Source organism: Glandiceps talaboti, chromosome 3 (genome assembly GCF_964340395.1).
Source record: "Glandiceps talaboti chromosome 3, keGlaTala1.1, whole genome shotgun sequence".
In the NCBI taxonomy this organism is placed as follows: Eukaryota; Metazoa; Hemichordata; class Enteropneusta; family Spengelidae; genus Glandiceps; species Glandiceps talaboti.
This window is the reverse complement of record NC_135551.1, coordinates 1,793,485-1,811,987: the sequence shown is the minus strand read 5'-3', so window position 1 is coordinate 1,811,987 and position 18,503 is coordinate 1,793,485. Positions and strand designations below refer to the sequence as shown.

Genomic DNA, 18,503 nt, shown 5'->3' with positions numbered 1-18,503 from the left:
ACTGTGAGCAAAACAATACTTGTATAATAGGATAGTTTACACTATCAACTTTCTTTTTTAGCTTGATGGCTGGTTGTCATATAGTAAGATTTCTTTACATCCATTTTATTCACATATATCAATTTTAATTTTTATACTTATACTTATACTTACACTTATAGCGAAGGTCAGTTTGAATTTGAAATCAATGTACAAATGGTAATTTAAATACAAATTTTATATTTATGGTGAGTCAGTTTACTAAGGGTATTAACATAGTGATGGTGTTCATAACCCCTGATGACTACCAGTAGGGCATACTAAGGGTATTAACATAGTGATGGTGTTCATAACCCCTGATGACTACCAGTAGGGCATACTAAGGGTATTAACATAGTGATGGTGTTCATAACCCCTGATGACTACCAGTATGACATACTAAGGGTATTAACATAGTGATGGTGTTCATAACCCCTGATGACTACCATAGGGCATACTAAGGGTATTAACATAGTGATGGTGTTCATAACCCCTGATGACTACCAGTATGACATACTAAGGGTATTAACATAGTGATGGTGTTCATAACCCCTGATGACTACCAGTAGGGCATACTAAGGGTATTAACATAGTGATGGTGTTCATAACCCCTGATGACTACCAGTAGGGCATACTAAGGGTATTAACATAGTGATGGTGTTCATAACCCCTGATGACTACCAGTATGACATACTAAGGGTATTAACATAGTGATGGTGTTCATAACCCCTGATGACTACCAGTAGGGCATACTAAGGGTATCAACATAGTGATGGTGTTCATAACCCCTGATGACTACCAGTAGGGCATACTAAGGGTATCAACATAGTGATGTGGCTATATAATGTAAAGTATGAGTGCAAATACCCCAAGTACAGCACACTGGCACTCACACATACACACAGGGAATAATTGATACTAATATGGTATGTTTATTCAGAAGGGCAAATATTAAATAAACGTTTAACTGCACACATCAATGCAATGTTTAACTGTGTATGTTCATTTACTCATCTGCACACATCTATGCAATGTTTAACTGTGTATGTTCATTTACTCATCTGCATACATCTATGCAATGTTAAACTGTGTATGTTCATTTACTCATCTGCATACATCTATGCAATGTTTAACTGTGTATGTTCATTTACTCATCTACATACATCTATGCAATGTTTAACTGTGTATGTTCATTTACTCATCTACATACATCTATGCAATGTTTAACTGTGTATGTTCATTTACTCATCTGCATACATCTATGCAATGTTTAACTGTGTATGTTCATTTACTCATCTGCATACATCTATGCAATGTTTAACTGTGTATGTTCATTTACTCATCTGCATACATCTATGCAATGTTTAACTGTGTATGTTCATTTACTCATCTACATACATCTATGCAATGTTTAACTGTGTATGTTCATTTACTCATCTACATACATCTATGCAATGTTTAACTGTGTATGTTCATTTACTCATCTGCATACATCTATGCAATGTTTAACTGTGTATGTTCATTTACTCATCTACATACATCTACGCAATGTTAAACTGTGTATGTTCATTTACTCATCTACATACATCTATGCAATGTTTAACTGTGTATGTTCATTTACACATCTGCATACATCTATGCAATGTTTAACTGTGTATGTTCATTTACTCATCTCCACACATCTATGCAATGTTTAACTGTGTATGTTCATTTACTCATCTGCATACATCTATGCAATGTTTAACTGTGTATGTTCATTTACTCATCTGCATACATCTATGCAATGTTTAACTGTGTATGTTCATTTACTCATCTACATACATCTATGCAATGTTTAACTGTGTATGTTCATTTACTCATCTGCATACATCTATGCAATGTTTAACTGTGTATGTTCATTTACTCATCTACATACATCTACGCAATGTTAAACTGTGTATGTTCATTTACTCATCTACATACATCTATGCAATGTTTAACTGTGTATGTTCATTTACACATCTGCATACATCTATGCAATGTTTAACTGTGTATGTTCATTTACTCATCTCCACACATCTATGCAATGTTTAACTGTGTATGTTCATTTACTCATCTCCACACATCTATGCAATAATGTTTATATCTGAAATAGCAATGTTCATAAAATATATCCAGGTTAAACTGACAGTGATTTCATGTGTACATAGAACACTTGCATGGATATTCATTTGCACATTGGTATGCTATAATGTTTTTGGTATTATGTTGCATGTATGACAATGTACACTCATCGGCAATAATAAAATGGATGTAAATGGAACCTTCTCAAATTTACACTGTTAGAGAGTCATTTTATTCCGTACATATATTGATCCATCAATTTTATATTTCTTGAATCTGGGTCATGTTTTGCTCACAGCAATGCACACAAGACTGGTTTCATACTTTGTAAATCTATGTCTGCAAGGCTGGGGGTAGGTATAAAGGTCATATTTTATGGAGAGATACAGCAGGAATATGAAAAGATACAATTATACTGACAAACTTTAATATTATATGACACACCATGCTATATGTTATTATGATATTCAATAATGCATTATAAACCATTAATAGATGCACAAGATTTGAACATGAAAATAGTGATTTAACAGGCTGAGTGAATAGTCAATATATGCTAGTGGCCCATCATCATCATCATCATTATTAACACTACAAAGCCAGCAAGTCCTGATTTGTGGTGGTTTTGAAGAAAATGAAATGAAAGACATATTACAGTTGTATAAATTAGTAACATCATGCATCATTGTATTATGATATAAACGATTATTTTATATCCTGACTATAGAAAGGATATTGTTTGCTATGGGGTTTTTTTGCTTGCTTTTTTTTGGCATTTTTATTCTTGTTTTGGTGAAATGCAGATTTTGACAATGGTGTTAGAATTGATTAAACATTTGGTGAAATAGACATCTTGCATTTTCTAGGTACTACTACTGCATGTATATTTCACAACCAATGCTTTAGAAACAAGTGTGAGATAGGATGGGCCAATATCATATTTGACATCCTTTAAAACCTATGACTTTTTTCCTCTGTGCATGTTTTGAAGTGGTCATCACACATCAGTACACAAGAATGGAAGAAAATACCTGGATACCAGCTTGTTGTTTTTGCATTATCATTTGTTCCAATTTCTGAGCGACAGCAGTGTGAAAAAAGCAGTTACATCAACAGTTAATGTGAATTCTACTTAAAAACTACATGACAGCTGAACAGAAATCTACCATCACCCATTTCAGAATGGTATGACCTTACACATAATTAATATGGAATGAACCATTACCCAGAGAGGTATGTATGTACAGTGTCAATGTGAGGAGTAGAAAGAGATGACAGTACATTTCTGTACACATACATACAAACATTACATACGTCATGTACATGATAATACAAGTAATGTAAATTAACCAATATATCCCAAGTGCCAAGAAGTGTATGTTGATTGGTGGATGATATGACTTGTGTTTCTATGGCAACTAAACTATTATTGCGTGCATACACCAAACATCTAGGAATATAGTGTGTTCCAGCAACAGTGCAAACATAAAATAAATTAGTACGCTATACAATCAACAACATAAATCACTACGCTAATTTTCACATACTATACACTTGTACCACCACACTTCACTATACACTTGTACCACCACACTTCACTATACACTTGTACCACCACACTTCACTATACACTTGTACCACCACACTTCACTATACACTTGTACCACCACACTTCACTATACACTTGTACCACCACACTTCACTATACACTTGTACCACCACACTTCACTATACACTTGTACCACCACACTTCACTATACACTTGTACCACCATGCACACTTCACTATACACTTGTACCACCACACTTCACTATACACTTGTACCACCACACTTCACTATACACTTGTACCACCACACTTCACTATACACTTGTACCACCACACTTCACTATACACTTGTACCACCACACTTCACTATACACTTGTACCACCACACTTCACTATACACTTGTACCACCACACTTCACTATACACTTGTACCACCACACTTCACTATACACTTGTACCACCACACTTCACTATACACTTGTACCACCACACTTCACTATACACTTGTACCACCACACTTCACTATACACTTGTACCACCACACTTCACTATACACTTGTACCACCACACTTCACTATACACTTGTACCACCACACTTCACTATACACTTGTACCACCACACTTCACTATACACTTGTACCACCACACTTCACTATACACTTGTACCACCACACTTCACTATACACTTGTACCACCATGCACACTTCACTATACATTTGTAGCACCACACTTCACTATACACTTGTACCACCACACTTCACTATACACTTGTACCACCACACTTCACTATACACTTGTACCACCACACTTCACTATACACTTGTACCACCACACTTCACTATACACTTGTACCACCACACTTCACTATACACTTGTACCACCACACTTCACTATACACTTGTACCACCACACTTCACTATACACTTGTACCACCACACTTCACTATACACTTGTACCACCACACTTCACTATACACTTGTACCACCACACTTCACTATACACTTGTACCACCACACTTTACTACACACTTGTACCACCACACTTCACTATACACTTGTACCACCACACTTCACTATACACTTGTACCACCACACTTTACTACACACTTGTACCACCACACTTCACTATACCACTAAAAATATAAAGACATATCAAATGTAGTGCTAGTGCTCACATGAAAATTGTTGACATTTGTAGTATTACAACAGTTCTACATTCATACAAAACCACACTTCTAAAACATTATACTGACTGTTCTGCAATACTGTGGGTTAGGTTGTTGCTGTGTCTATGTAATATCATACATTGTTACAAACTATAATAATGTAACAGTTGTATATGTACACTGTATTGCCCACTGCAGACTAAGCTGTTTGCTATCATATCACCATTAGCTACAATGTGGCCATTTATGTTAAAATGTATCTATTATACCTAGTAGTGTATAAATGGTCTAGCTACAGAATAATATTACGTAAATGTATACTAGCTATATACATTATATGCATGCACTAGCTAAAGTGTTCTTGTCTAAGAATCTAACTGGTGTTTACATATATGCAATATCTCCAAGCTAAAGTATGTCCATACTAGCTACAGTGTGTCCAAACTAGTTACAGTGGTCCATACTAGTTACAGTGTATCCATACTAGCTACAGTGTATCCATACTAGCTACAGTGTATCCATACTAGCTACAGTGTATTCATACTAGCTACAGTGTATCCATACTAGCTAGTGTATCCATACTAGCTACAGTGTATCCATACTAGCTAGTGTATCCATACTAGCTACAGTGTATCCATACTAGCTACAGTGTATCCATACTAGCTACAGTGGTCCATACTTGTTACAGTGTATCCATACTAGCTACAGTGTATCCATACTAGCTATAGTATGCCCATACTAGTTACAGTACATGTGCCCATACTAGCTAGTGTGTCAATACCAGCTGCAGTGTGTACAAACTAGCTACAGTGTATTCATACTAGTTATACAGTGTATCCATACTAGCTACAGTGGTCCATACTAGTTACAGTGTGCCCATACTACATGTAGCTGCAGTGTGTCCAAACTAGCTACAGTGGTCCGATATATTTTAGCAATGGTGCATATGTTCTAGCAACAGTATATCTATATTACCTGCAATGTATTCTACATGTAGTTACACTGTATAGTGTATCTATTCTAGCTACAGTTTATCTATTCTAGCAATAGTGTATCAATACTATCAACAGTATACTTATTCTAGGTAGTGTATCTATTCTTTGACTAGCAACAATGTCTCTGTACTAACTACAGTGTATCCATAGCACCACTATAACCACACTAGATACAGTGTATACATACAAGCTACAATGTATGACTTCCAACAACATACATTTTAAACTAGTATATACAAGCTACAGTGTCACCACACTTGCCACAAGGTTACAAAATAAAGACAGCATCATTTTGTAAATTGCATAAATTATGGTCACATACAAAATATTGTATATCAGATTGTGTACTCACCCTAAGGTCTGACATCTTATGGTTACAGATGTAAGTATTTGGTTTGTGAAAAATATACAGAGTCCTAAAATAAAAGTAAGAATTATTATTTTACATTACAAATGTTTAACAGGTAGCACTGTATGTCTTAAATGGTCAGCTATATCTTTAGGTCCATTTTTCTGCCAATTCTGAAACACTTTTGTCAACTGTTTTTGTTGCAGTTATAAAGTTTTATTTTCTTACAATTTTCAAGAAATGAATGTGTGCATTCAGTGGTTGTCCCATATACATGTCTCAGTGGAGTATTTGTTATTTGTTGATAAACATGATACATAGCATATCCCAAGTTCTAACTTCTGAAAACCTTGTTGAATCTGGCTTAATTGCATGACATCAGAGTTCACTCTGACTCAGAAACAAAGTTTTGTTTGAACATATTTAAAAACTGGTGAGGTGTTTGTAGTGTAGACAAGGCCCAAGGTGTGTGGTGAGGTGTTTGTAGTGTAGACATGGCCCAAGGCATGTGGTGAGGTGTTTGTAGTGTAGACATGGCCCCAAGGTGTGTGGTGAGGTGTTTGTAGTGTAGACAAGGCCCAAGGTGTGTGGTGAGGTGTTTATAGACATGGCCCCAAGGTGTGTGGTGAGGTGTTTGTAGTGTAGACATGGCCCCAAGGTATGTGGTGAGGTGTTTGTAGTGTAGACATGGCCCCAAGGAATGTGGTGAGGTGTTTGTAGTGTACATATGGCCCCAAGGTATGTGGTGAGGTGTTTGTAGTGTAGACAAGGCCCAAGGTGTGTGGTGAGGTGTTTGTAGTGTAGACATGGCCCCAAGGTGTGTGGTGAGGTGTTTGTAGTGTACATATGGCCCCAAGGTGTGTGGTGAGGTGTTTGTAGTGTAGACATGGCCCCAAGGTATGTGGTGAGGTGTTTGTAGTGTAGACATGGCCCCAAGGTATGTGGTGAGGTGTTTGTAGTGTATACATGGCCCAAGGTATGTGGTGAGGTGTTTGTAGTGTAGACAAGCCCCAATCATGTGGTGAGGTGTTTGTAGTGTAGACATGGCCCAAGGTATGTGGTGAGGTGTTTGTAGTGTAGACATGGCCCCAAGGTATGTGGTGAGGTGTTTGTAGTGTAGACAAGGCCCAAGGTATGTGGTGAGGTGTTTGTAGTGTAGACATGGCCCCAAGGTGTGCATATGTGAGTAGGTTGACAGATATTCTCTAAAACTCTGCTTAGCCCGAGATAAATTTCGAATATAGTGGAATGAATTTGAACAGTTACTTTATGTTTGGATAATCTTACTTGAAACACTTGGCAAAGTCTTCAAAATGCATCCAGATATCTTTCTGTACAGGTTCTGCAGCTTCTTGTTTTTCTTTCTGTTCATCATCACCACCTTCTCCTTCATTGGTAGAGCCTTCAGCTTTACTAGCTGTCTCTGTTAACACTGACATGGCATCCCCTTCAGCCCCATCACTTGGTTTCAAGGAACTGTCTGTAAGTGTAATAACAAAATACAAATTACATTCTTACTCAAATTTTGAATCAATTTTTTTTAATCATCCAAACTTTGCCATGGATGAAGGTTTGTTTCTGGTCCTGTTCAAAACTATTACAGAAATTTGGTTGTCCACCATCTCACTTTCAAAGAATTGAACCATCTATTATTTGCCACATCCATATGTAGGTACTGAAATCCTAGCTGTATTCCTCTAACTTGTTACAAAGTTTAATGACAGCAACCTATTGTAGGTACTGAAATCCAAGCTGTATTCCTCTAACTTGTTACAAAGTTTAATGACAGCAACCCATTGTAGGTACTGAAATCCTAGCTGTATTCCTCTAACTTGTTACAAAGTTTAATGACAGCAACCTATTGTAGGTACTGAAATCCTATCTGTATTTCTCTAACTTGTTACAATGTTACAAAGTTTAATGACAGCAACCTATTGTAGGTACTGAAATCCTAGCTGTATTTCTCTAACTTGTTACAAAGTTCAATGACAGCAACCTATTGTAGGTACTGAAATCCTAGCTGTATTTCTCTAATTTGTTACAAAGTTCAATGACAGCAACCTATTGTAGGTACTGAAATCCTAGCTGTATTTCTCTAACTTGTTACAAAGTTCAATGACAGCAACCTATTGTAGGTACTGAAATCCTAGCTGTATTTCTCTAACTTGTTACAAAGTTCAATGACAGCAACCTATTGTAGGTACTGAAATCCTAGCTGTATTTCTCTAACTTGTTACAAAGTTCAATGACAGCAACCTATTGTAGGTACTGAAATCCAAGCTGTATTTCTCTAACTTGTTACAAAGTTCAATGACAGCAACCTATTGTAGGTACTGAAATCCTAGCTGTATTTCTCTAACTTGTTACAAAGTTTAATGACAGCAACCTATTGTAGGTACTGAAATCCTAGCTGTATTTCTCTAACTTGTTACAAAGTTCAATGACAGCAACCTATTGTAGGTACTGAAATCCTAGCTGTATTTCTCTAACTTGTTACAAAGTTCAATGACAGCAACCTATTGTAGGTACTGAAATCCTAGCTGTATTTCTCTAACTTGTTACAAAGTTCAATGACAGCAACCTATTGTAGGTACTGAAATCCTAGCTGTATTTCTCTAACTTGTTACAAAGTTCAATGACAGCAACCTATTGTAGGTACTGAAATCCTAGCTGTATTTCTCTAACTTGTTACAAAGTTTAATGACAGCAACCTATTGTAGGTACTGAAATCCTAGCTGTATTCCTCTAACTTGTTACAAAGTTCAATGACAGCAACCTATTGTAGGTACTGAAATCCTAGCTGTATTCCTCTAACTTGTTACAAAGTTCAATGACAGCAACCTATTGTAGGTACTGAAATCCTAGCTGTATTTCTCTAACTTGTTACAAAGTTTAATGACAGCAACCTATTGTAGGTACTGAAATCCTATCTGTATTTCTCTAACTTGTTACAAAGTTTAATGACAGCAACCTATTGTAGGTACTGAAATCCTAGCTGTATTCCTCTAACTTGTTACAAAGTTTAATGACAGCAACCTATTGTAGGTACTGAAATCCTATCTGTATTTCTCTAATTTGTTACAAAGTTTAATGACAGCAACCTATTGTAGGTACTGAAATCCTAGCTGTATTTCTCTAACTTGTTACAAAGTTCAATGACAGCAACCCATTGTAGGTACTGAAATCCTAGCTGTATTCCTCTAACTTGTTACAAAGTTTAATGACAGCAACCTATTGTAGGTACTGAAATCCTAGCTGTATTTCTCTAACTTGTTACAAAGTTTAATGACAGCAACCTATTGTAGGTACTGAAATCCAAGCTGTATTTCTCTAACTTGTTACAAAGTTTAATGACAGCAACCCATTGTAGGTACTGAAATCCTAGCTGTATTTCTCTAACTTGTTACAAAGTTTAATGACAGCAACCCATTGTAGGTACTGAAATCCAAGCTGTATTTCTCTAACTTGTTACAAAGTTTAATGACAGCAACCCATTGTAGGTACTGAAATCCTAGCTGTATTTCTCTAACTTGTTACAAAGTTTAATGACAGCAACCCATTGTAGGTACTGAAATCCTAGCTGTATTTCTCTAACTTGTTACAAAGTTTAATGACAGCAACCTATTGTAGGTAGTGAAATCCTAACTGTATTTCTCTAACTTGTTACAAAGTTCAATGACAGCAACCTATTGTAGGTACTGAAATCCTAGCTGTATTTCTCTAATTTGTTACAAAGTTCAATGACAGCAACCTATTGTAGGTACTGAAATCCTAGCTGTATTTCTCTAATAACTTGTTACAAAGTTCAATGACAGCAACCTATTGTAGGTACATCTCGGTTGAGGCTGTTGAAATATCAGTGACTGTTGACACTGAGAGTAGAACTATTCTTTCATACGCTGTCTTTAGTTCTTACCTTTATCTTTCAAGTCTTTAGCATCTTTGCCAATAGGAGTGATTTTCTCTGACTTTTCTGTCTTCTCACTTTTCAATGAGGGTGCTTTCTCACCAAGAGAACTTTCTTTCTTCTTTAAGCCAGCACTGACCTTACGACCCTTAGGTTCCTATAACATGTAAAAAAAAATTGACTAGATTTAATACAATAGTTTATACACCTGAGGATTTATGCCTGTACTAAATTACTACATGTACAGGAGGCAGTACTACACCAATGTATGCCTGTACTAAATTACTACATGTACAGGAGGCAGTACTACACCAATGTATGCCTGTACTAAATTACTACATGTACAGGAGGCAGTACTACACCAATGTATGCCTGTACTAAATTACTACATGTACAGGAGGCAGTACTACACCAATTTGACATGCCACTGACACACAACAATGTCTTTTAATTGACAAACCAAAATTTTGTATTCTTGTATTAATTAATTACAGTATGACTTTGACTGACAAGAACTGCTGTCTTTCAATAGAGGGTACACTGTACAGAAGGCAAAGTTGTACACCTTGTCCATAACTACTTACTAAAGCTGCACTAATTTCAACTGGAACATTTTTTGAAAACTGTTTTGTTAGATAAAATGACATACTCATAATATCCAAAAATCAGCAGCCTCAATGGCAATCACTATTTTAACCTATGTCTGTACTACTTATGGATAATATCAACCATTGGTGAACATGTGCAATATTTAATTAGCATTTCAATGATATTCAGTGAAATTGAGGCTGTCAGGTTGAGAAATGATACTCCAGTTACAAGTAGTACAGTTTTAACATGGTGACAGATTAAAAATTGAGCTTTTGCTCAAGATTGAAACTTGTCACTACATTACTTATAGGTAATACTGACTTCTAATTGATAAATATAATGTATTTTCATAAGTATATCGTTGGTTATACTCCTTTCTGACTCTTCCACATTCTTTCAACTGTGCTCTCAATGTCATTTAGCAGACACTTTTTCAATTAACGGGACACTGTTACACAAAGGAAGTGTCCGCATACCGTTAACCCATGAATGAAACTGTCATCAACATGTTAATCATTTCTATGGCACTGTCCCCACCTTGTCAACGTTACAACACAATCACCATATGCTGCCCTGCCTAAAACCAAGTCATATTGCTACCGCACCTAATTCTACACCTGTCATTCTGTAAAGTGTGTGTGAAAAATCGAAATTACCTTGGCTGGTCTTGAACATAGTACCTCTAGGTCTGTGAAAACAGGTCTCAATATTGAATTTGTTCATTGACTTGACGATGTGTATGTGCACCAGGGTTAGTAACAGAAGTACAGATGGGTAAAACGGAAACACTGCTCAATTGGGACTGTCATTTTGTTACAGAATTAGTCCTTGCCAGGCTCGTGCATTTCACACTGAAATTTTTGGGGAAAACATTGGAATATTTGGCCGAGATGTGCGGGGTGGGATTTCTATAGTGAATTTTATAATTAACATGATAATGGGTAAGAATTTACATAATATAGTTGTAGATAACAAGGTTCCCAAGAATTTCAACTCAATTGGCCCAGTAGTTTTGGTAATAAGAAGATTTTTACCAAAAATTCTATTTTAGACCTAATTTGCATATTAATCACCCAGTCACTTTGTCTTGAACAAACATTTATCTGCTCATTCCAAGACACCTACACAACAAATTTCAACTCAATTGGCGCCGCCCAGTAGTTTTGGAGAAGATTTTTGAAGCATTTTTACCAAATTAGACCTAATTTGCATCTTGAACAAACTTATATCTGCCCATCAAATGACACCTACACAATAAAGTCCACGTCAATTGACTATACAGTTATAGAGGAGAAGATAAAAGTTGACAGATGGAGGGCAGATGGCAGAGTATTAACCCAACCCTTAAGCAACTTTCGCTGACAGCTGTGCTAAAACACAGTAAATGTCCTCTAACATGTGCTATAACTATCAGTTAGTTGATGAAAAAATGTCCCAGTTGCAGCTAGTGCAGGTTTAAGTAACAGAACACACACAATAATGGACAGAAAAGGTTCATTTAAATAAACACCAACCTCAATTTTCTCAAGTTTTGCTGCACTTTTCTCACGTTTTCCATCTTTTTTCTCATCTTTGGTAGATTTCTTATCTTTGCCATCTTTGCTATCTTTGGATGGAGTATCTGGTTTAGGTGGTATATCCATTTTCTGCAAACAATTAAAACAATGAATGGCAATGGACCTAATGGTCACAATAGCTCTGCTGTACTTTTTTTGTTTGTTATGTGTACCAATGGTTCTGCTGTTCAGCTCTTCCACTATGCAGTTTTGTTTTAGCAAAGCAAAACAAACATATTACCGAAATGGTCAAGCAGAAAAAGGAATTCCCTTGCAGTTTTTTACTTTAAGTTGTTTACACACACACACACACACACACACACACACACACACACACACACACACTTAGCAATGCCTATTACACTACTGAACCTCATCAGTTCAGTTGTACTAAAAAACCTGAAATGGCACAGATCAACTTGGCATGAACAAATCTGAATAGCCTCCCACCAAGGAACTGTTCAGAGGCAGTTTTTAGACCAGAAATGAGGGCTATGATTGTCAAGCGCTAATATAATTAGAGCTTCCTTTGAAAAAATCATCATTTGAAAATTCTGTATTTCACAGCAAAAGTTGATGGCATTCTCAACTTTGTTTCTGGTCATGTAATTTTCAGAAACTCACTTTATTGTTTTAGCCACATTTTGCAGACTACTTCATGCACTGCCATGTGATTTTAGCTGTCATTTTTCTCATGTGGGGGCATACCTAGTCTATCAGCTAGCCCTCGGATGTTCTTCCGATAAAATACGACATACAGCCGAACAACGCTATCGAGGATGGAACATCCGAGGTCTAGCGAATGTCATCAGGATATAAATAACTGCCAATCAGAGAACCGTATTAGCGACAAGCACAAACAGAGGACAATAGCTAAATTTTCATGCATATTCATCTTAAGGAGGGGCTTGTATAAATAACCACCAATGCGTTAACTTAAATGTGTGAATGACAACGTCTACACACTCATCAAACTCACAATTACCATAAACCGATAAGCCATAGTAATGACGTAAATGTGTTTGTCAACACTTGCATGCAGAGATTCCCCGAGGTCATAGGTTATTGAATATATTAAAGTATATATATGCATAGATGGCCCAACCCACCGCTCAATGTAATCTCAATGGAATGTCCGGTCTGAAAATGACATTCGCTAGACTGTTCGGGCAGGTCCTCACATGCGAACTTCGTTCGCTTATAGTTATAGCATCGAAAGAAAGCCCGAACGTCTAGCAGCAAGACTAGGGCATACCTTACCTCTTAATGTTAGGTCCAAATCATCAAGGAATGTTTTTCGTAATTCACTAAAAGATTTTCTTCACCTGATATGATATGAATAAACTGCAACTCATATTGATGTATAATGTATATATTTTCATAGATATTTATGTTTTGTTTTCACTGCCCTCTTTATATTTTGTCATGTATTTATTTTAAAATTTTATTTACAGTGTCTAAGGAGACAGACTTGATTAGCAAGTAGCTATTTTTCTGGTCTCCTTTTACCTCCCTCAAAAATGTATTATTTATTTTATCTACAAATGTAAATTTAATAAGTAGGTAATAAAGAAGATATATATCCCTTGTGACATGTCTGTATTACCATCAGCTGCGCTAGAGTTGTGAGTCAAGGTGTAGATATCAAAGGCATTGATTTCATCAGTTCCTACAATCCTAAGTCAACTTTACCTGTTGTTCAGCTTTAGCTTCAGCTTCTCTTAACTCAGCTTCTTTTTCTGCAAGTTTTTGTTTTTCCTCAGCTTTTTGTTTTTCTTTCAGTAAAAGTTCTTCTGTTCTCTCAGGATGGTCTTCGTCCAATTCCGCTACAATTTCACCCATGAGTGCAGTGCTAGGACGGGAACCCCCTCCTCTAGATAGTGATGACTTGGGTCTTTTACTGCAGTAATAAATTATATGTCACAGGTGTTACGACATTTTAGTACCCCAGGTGTTACAAGATTTTAGTACCCCAATATGGGCTCCTTCCATTCATGTGTCTGTGTTCAAACCTGGCACAAAGGTGACATGTCATATGGGAATTGGAAGCATGATGCATTCCTTGCTTTGATAGTTTAAAAAATTAAACAAAATTTAAACCTGTCCCATAACAATATTCTCCTATCAGGTCGCCATTCGTACAGCTGAGTGAATTGAGGTACAATAATGCAAATCTTGTCAAAGGATTCAAATAAACAAGTCATTGAGAATGACATAGTCCCCGCTATGATTGGGTTTTAAGGAATTATCACTACTCTGATCACGCAACAACACTTGTGAACCTAAATCAAACAGAATTAGACATGTTGTGTCTCCTCGTTGGACATGGGACATGCCTACTCTTCAAGATGACGTGATGGAATAAACCATTCAACGATAAGGATGGGTTGGGTATGGGGGGGGGGGGGGACCTGTTCAAGCATGTCTGGCATGAGTTATGGCTTTGGAAATGAAAACTGCGCCAACAAAATCACTACCAGGCAGCCATATCGGATTGTATCATGACGAAAATGGATATGCACATGTATGTCATAGAACACTGTCCTAATACCAACTTTGAATGAGATCTGTTCAAGCATGTCTGAGTTATGGCTTTGGACATGGAAAATTCGCAAACAAAATGGCTGCTAGGCGGCAATATTGGATCGTATCATGACGAAAATGGATATGCACATGTATGTCATTGTATGTTGCCCCTGTACCAAGCTTGAAAAAAATCGGTCCAGGCATCTCCAAGAAACGGCTCTGGACGGACGGACACACGGACGCGCGGACAGACGGAACCCAAACCATAAGTCCCCGTCCCGGACTTCGTCCAACGAGGACTAATCAGACTGGATGTAGAATATGGAAAGAGTAGAACGTTATGAGGAGACATTAAACTAAAGTAAAAGATGCATCACACCATATAAGTTATACTTACACATCTGTTGGTATTGGTATGGGACTGACTTTATAATTAACATATGGTGAAGTCACTTCAATCCACTGTTCTGCTCTTTTAATCTCAGGCTCTGAAATCACAAATATTGCAATCTTACAGTGTTATTCAAAGTAGAATAATGAGGATTATCAAAATTAGTAACATGGATGGTGACTTAAAGGACCATGGATGGTGACTTAAAGGACCATGGATGGTGACTTAAAGGACCATGGACGGTGACTTAAAGGACCATGGATAATGACTTAAAGGACCATGGATGATGACTTAAAGGACCATGGATGGTGACTTAAAGGTCCTTTGGTATTTGGTAGGTTAACTTAAACCTAGTATTTGGTTATGTGGAGTAGTATGTATACTAACATAGTATTTGGTTATGTGGAGTAGTATGTATACTAACATAGTGTTTGGTTATGTGGAGTAGTATGTATACTAACATAGTATTTGGTTATGTGGAGCAGTATGTATACTAACATAGTATTTGGTTATGTGGAGTCGTATGTATACTAACATAGTATTTGGTTATGTGGAGTAGTATGTATACTAACATAGTGTTTGGTTATGTGGAGTAGTACGGTATGTATACTAACATAGTATTTGGTTATGTGGAGTAGTATGTATACTAACATAGTATTTGGTTATGTGGAGTAGTATGTATACTAACATAGTGTTTGGTTATGTGGAGTAGTATGTATACTAACATAGTATTTGGTTATGTGGAGTAGTATGTATACTAACCTGGTGCTTGGTCATGTGGAGTAGTATGTATACTAACATAGTATTTGGTTATGTGGAGTAGTATGTATACTAACATAGTGTTTGGGTTTTTTGAATAGTATGTATACTAACATAGTATTTGGTTATGTGGAGTAGTATGTATACTAACATAGTGTTTGGTTATGTGGAGTAGTATGTATACTAACATAGTGTTTGGGTTTTTTGAATAGTATGTATACTAACCTGGTGCTTGGTCATGTGGTGTTGTTTTCTTTTTCTTTTGTCTTATTAATTTCCATGCTGGTACAACAGGTGGTGGTGGTGGAGCTACTAGAGGACAGGATCGTGTTCTTGTTAACAGCAATGGATGTGGAAAGACATGCGATAGTCCAGACTGACGAAGACGTTCTGATGCATCAGCCTATGGATTGTGGGAATATGAAAAGTATGTCTTGACCAAAAATAATGTACAAAGTTCATTCATTTGTTAATATTCACTGTGTATGTGAATTTGTGTAGGAGTTTTGAATGATTCTATAGTATACATGTCAGTTGTGTGTCTGTCTATTAGTATGTATAAATGTATGTGACTCACAATATGTATTCTCTTTACATGAATTTGAGGAAAGAGTTGGGGAATGATATTTAATTACCATAACACTGTATGAAATATTGATCCTGACAAGGTAGGTTTGGTATGGCTATGTTAGCTGTGGATAGTTTGTAATTGGAATAGAACCTATCATTTCATGACAAGGTAGGTTTGGTATGGCTATGTTAGCTGTGGATAGTTTGTAATTGGAATAGAACCTACCATTTCATGACAAGGTAGGTTTGGTATGGCTATGTTAGCTGTGGATAGTTTGTAATTGGAATAGAACCTACCATTTCATGACAAGGTAGGTTTGGTATGGCTATGTTAGCTGTGGATAGTTTGTAATTGGAATAGAACCTACCATTTCATGACAAGGTAGGTTTGGTATGGCTATGTTAGCTGTGGATAGTTTGTAATTGGAATAGAACCTACCATTTCATGACAAGGTAGGTTTGGTATGGCTATGTTAGCTGTGGATAGTTTGTAATTGGAATAGAACCTACCATTTCTCCAAGCAGTGAGACTCTGACAGGTACTTTAGGAGGATTATCATAACTAACATAAATGGCAACCTGTGGACCATTGGCTGCTTCACCTAACCCTGCATCTTTATCTAAACAAAGGCAATCAAGTACATTAGATTCATTTATAACAACTGTCAATACTACAATTGATACAACATGTACAACTTCCAAATATGGTAAGCTTCCTTCCTAATAAGGAGTTGGCAGAAAATGATAATTTCTTGATATTCCAAACATGGTACCATATCCTTCCTAATTAGGTAATGGCAGGAAATTATCATTTCTTCATGTTCCAAATATTGTACTATCTTCCTTACAAGGTAATAGGGATCGATGATAATTTCATGTTTTAAATATTGTAATATCTTTCCTAACAAGGTGTCAGAGGGAAGTGATAATTTGTTTATATTCCCTTAGTAATTATAGCACTGTTTGTTGTCTTTTAGAGGGTCTGGGGAAGACTAGCTTTTAGCTAACTAGGTTATCTATATGACTTTTAACCCTCTTTAAAAGAAATAAATAAATAAAACTGTCACAGTGGCGATTCAAATCTTCAAGTTTTAACAGGAAAGTTTCTTCATAGAAATAGGGCAATGAGATTTTTCATCAACATTCTGAAAACCAAAGTTGAAATGACAAGACTACAAGGCAATACTGTTTTTTATCTTTACTGCCGTTACTTCAAATACATCACATAATGAGGCCTACTTCCTACACACATTAAACAACAGAGTAGATCAGATTTAGGCTTCTTCAACATGCCAGGCATTACTGGTAATCACGTTTGACACTGTGTAGTCACTCGTACCGCTGTTCAGTGACGTGCATATTCATGAGTTTGGACAGAATATTCATGAGGAAATAATGTAGACAATGGTGTTCTTGTCTATTGTCTTTTGTCATCATGCCCTACTCTTAAGAAGCTGAATGTAAGGGGGAAAAAATAGATTTTTGGCCCTACACATTGTTGGAATGCAAAATTTTGAACTCTGGTATTATGCATGATGTATTCCTTAATTGGAAAATTAATTATATGAAACTATATGAAATTTGGAGCTTGCATAGTAACATACTGCCTCGTTATTGAAAAATCATTAATTATGCAAATTAACCATTACGATTATAAGCTACATCAACAAGCTTTAAAGGATACATCATGACATGCACTTTTTTACCATCAAATTATCTGAAATTTAAAGCTTGCATTCTAAAGATATTGCCTAATCATCAAAAGTGATTATTTATGCAAATTAAACATCACAATGAAAAACTACATAAAAAAGTACATCAGACACATGTGATTTGTAATGGTTGATGTATGTACCAAGTTAAATTAAATTTGAATTTTGCATTCTTACTATATAGCCTAATTACCAAAAATCATTATTTATGCAAATTACTCATTAAAACTAAAAACTATGCCAAATAGCTTTTTAGGACATATGTGCTTAATTACGGTTGATTTCTGTAAAAATGTCGAATTTGAAGAGTGCA

The 18,503-nt window shown here is 36.2% G+C and overlaps 1 protein-coding gene across 6 annotated transcripts in view; it reads right to left on the bottom strand.

Moving 5' to 3' along the window:
- LOC144433456 (androglobin-like) overlaps window positions 1–18,503 on the bottom strand; it is a 112,892-nt gene that overhangs the window by 52,227 nt on the left and 42,162 nt on the right. For all 6 annotated transcript variants that reach the window (XM_078121784.1, XM_078121786.1, XM_078121788.1 and 3 more), the window contains exons 9-16: window positions 16,989–17,098; window positions 16,134–16,311; window positions 15,156–15,246; window positions 13,925–14,132; window positions 12,191–12,322; window positions 10,095–10,242; window positions 7,466–7,658; window positions 6,182–6,245 (exon numbers count right to left, since the gene is read on the bottom strand). In XM_078121784.1, the coding sequence (XP_077977910.1) occupies window positions 6,182–6,245; window positions 7,466–7,658; window positions 10,095–10,242; window positions 12,191–12,322; window positions 13,925–14,132; window positions 15,156–15,246; window positions 16,134–16,311; window positions 16,989–17,098 (1,124 nt within the window). The remainder of the gene's footprint in view (window positions 1–6,181; window positions 6,246–7,465; window positions 7,659–10,094; window positions 10,243–12,190; window positions 12,323–13,924; window positions 14,133–15,155; window positions 15,247–16,133; window positions 16,312–16,988; window positions 17,099–18,503) is intronic.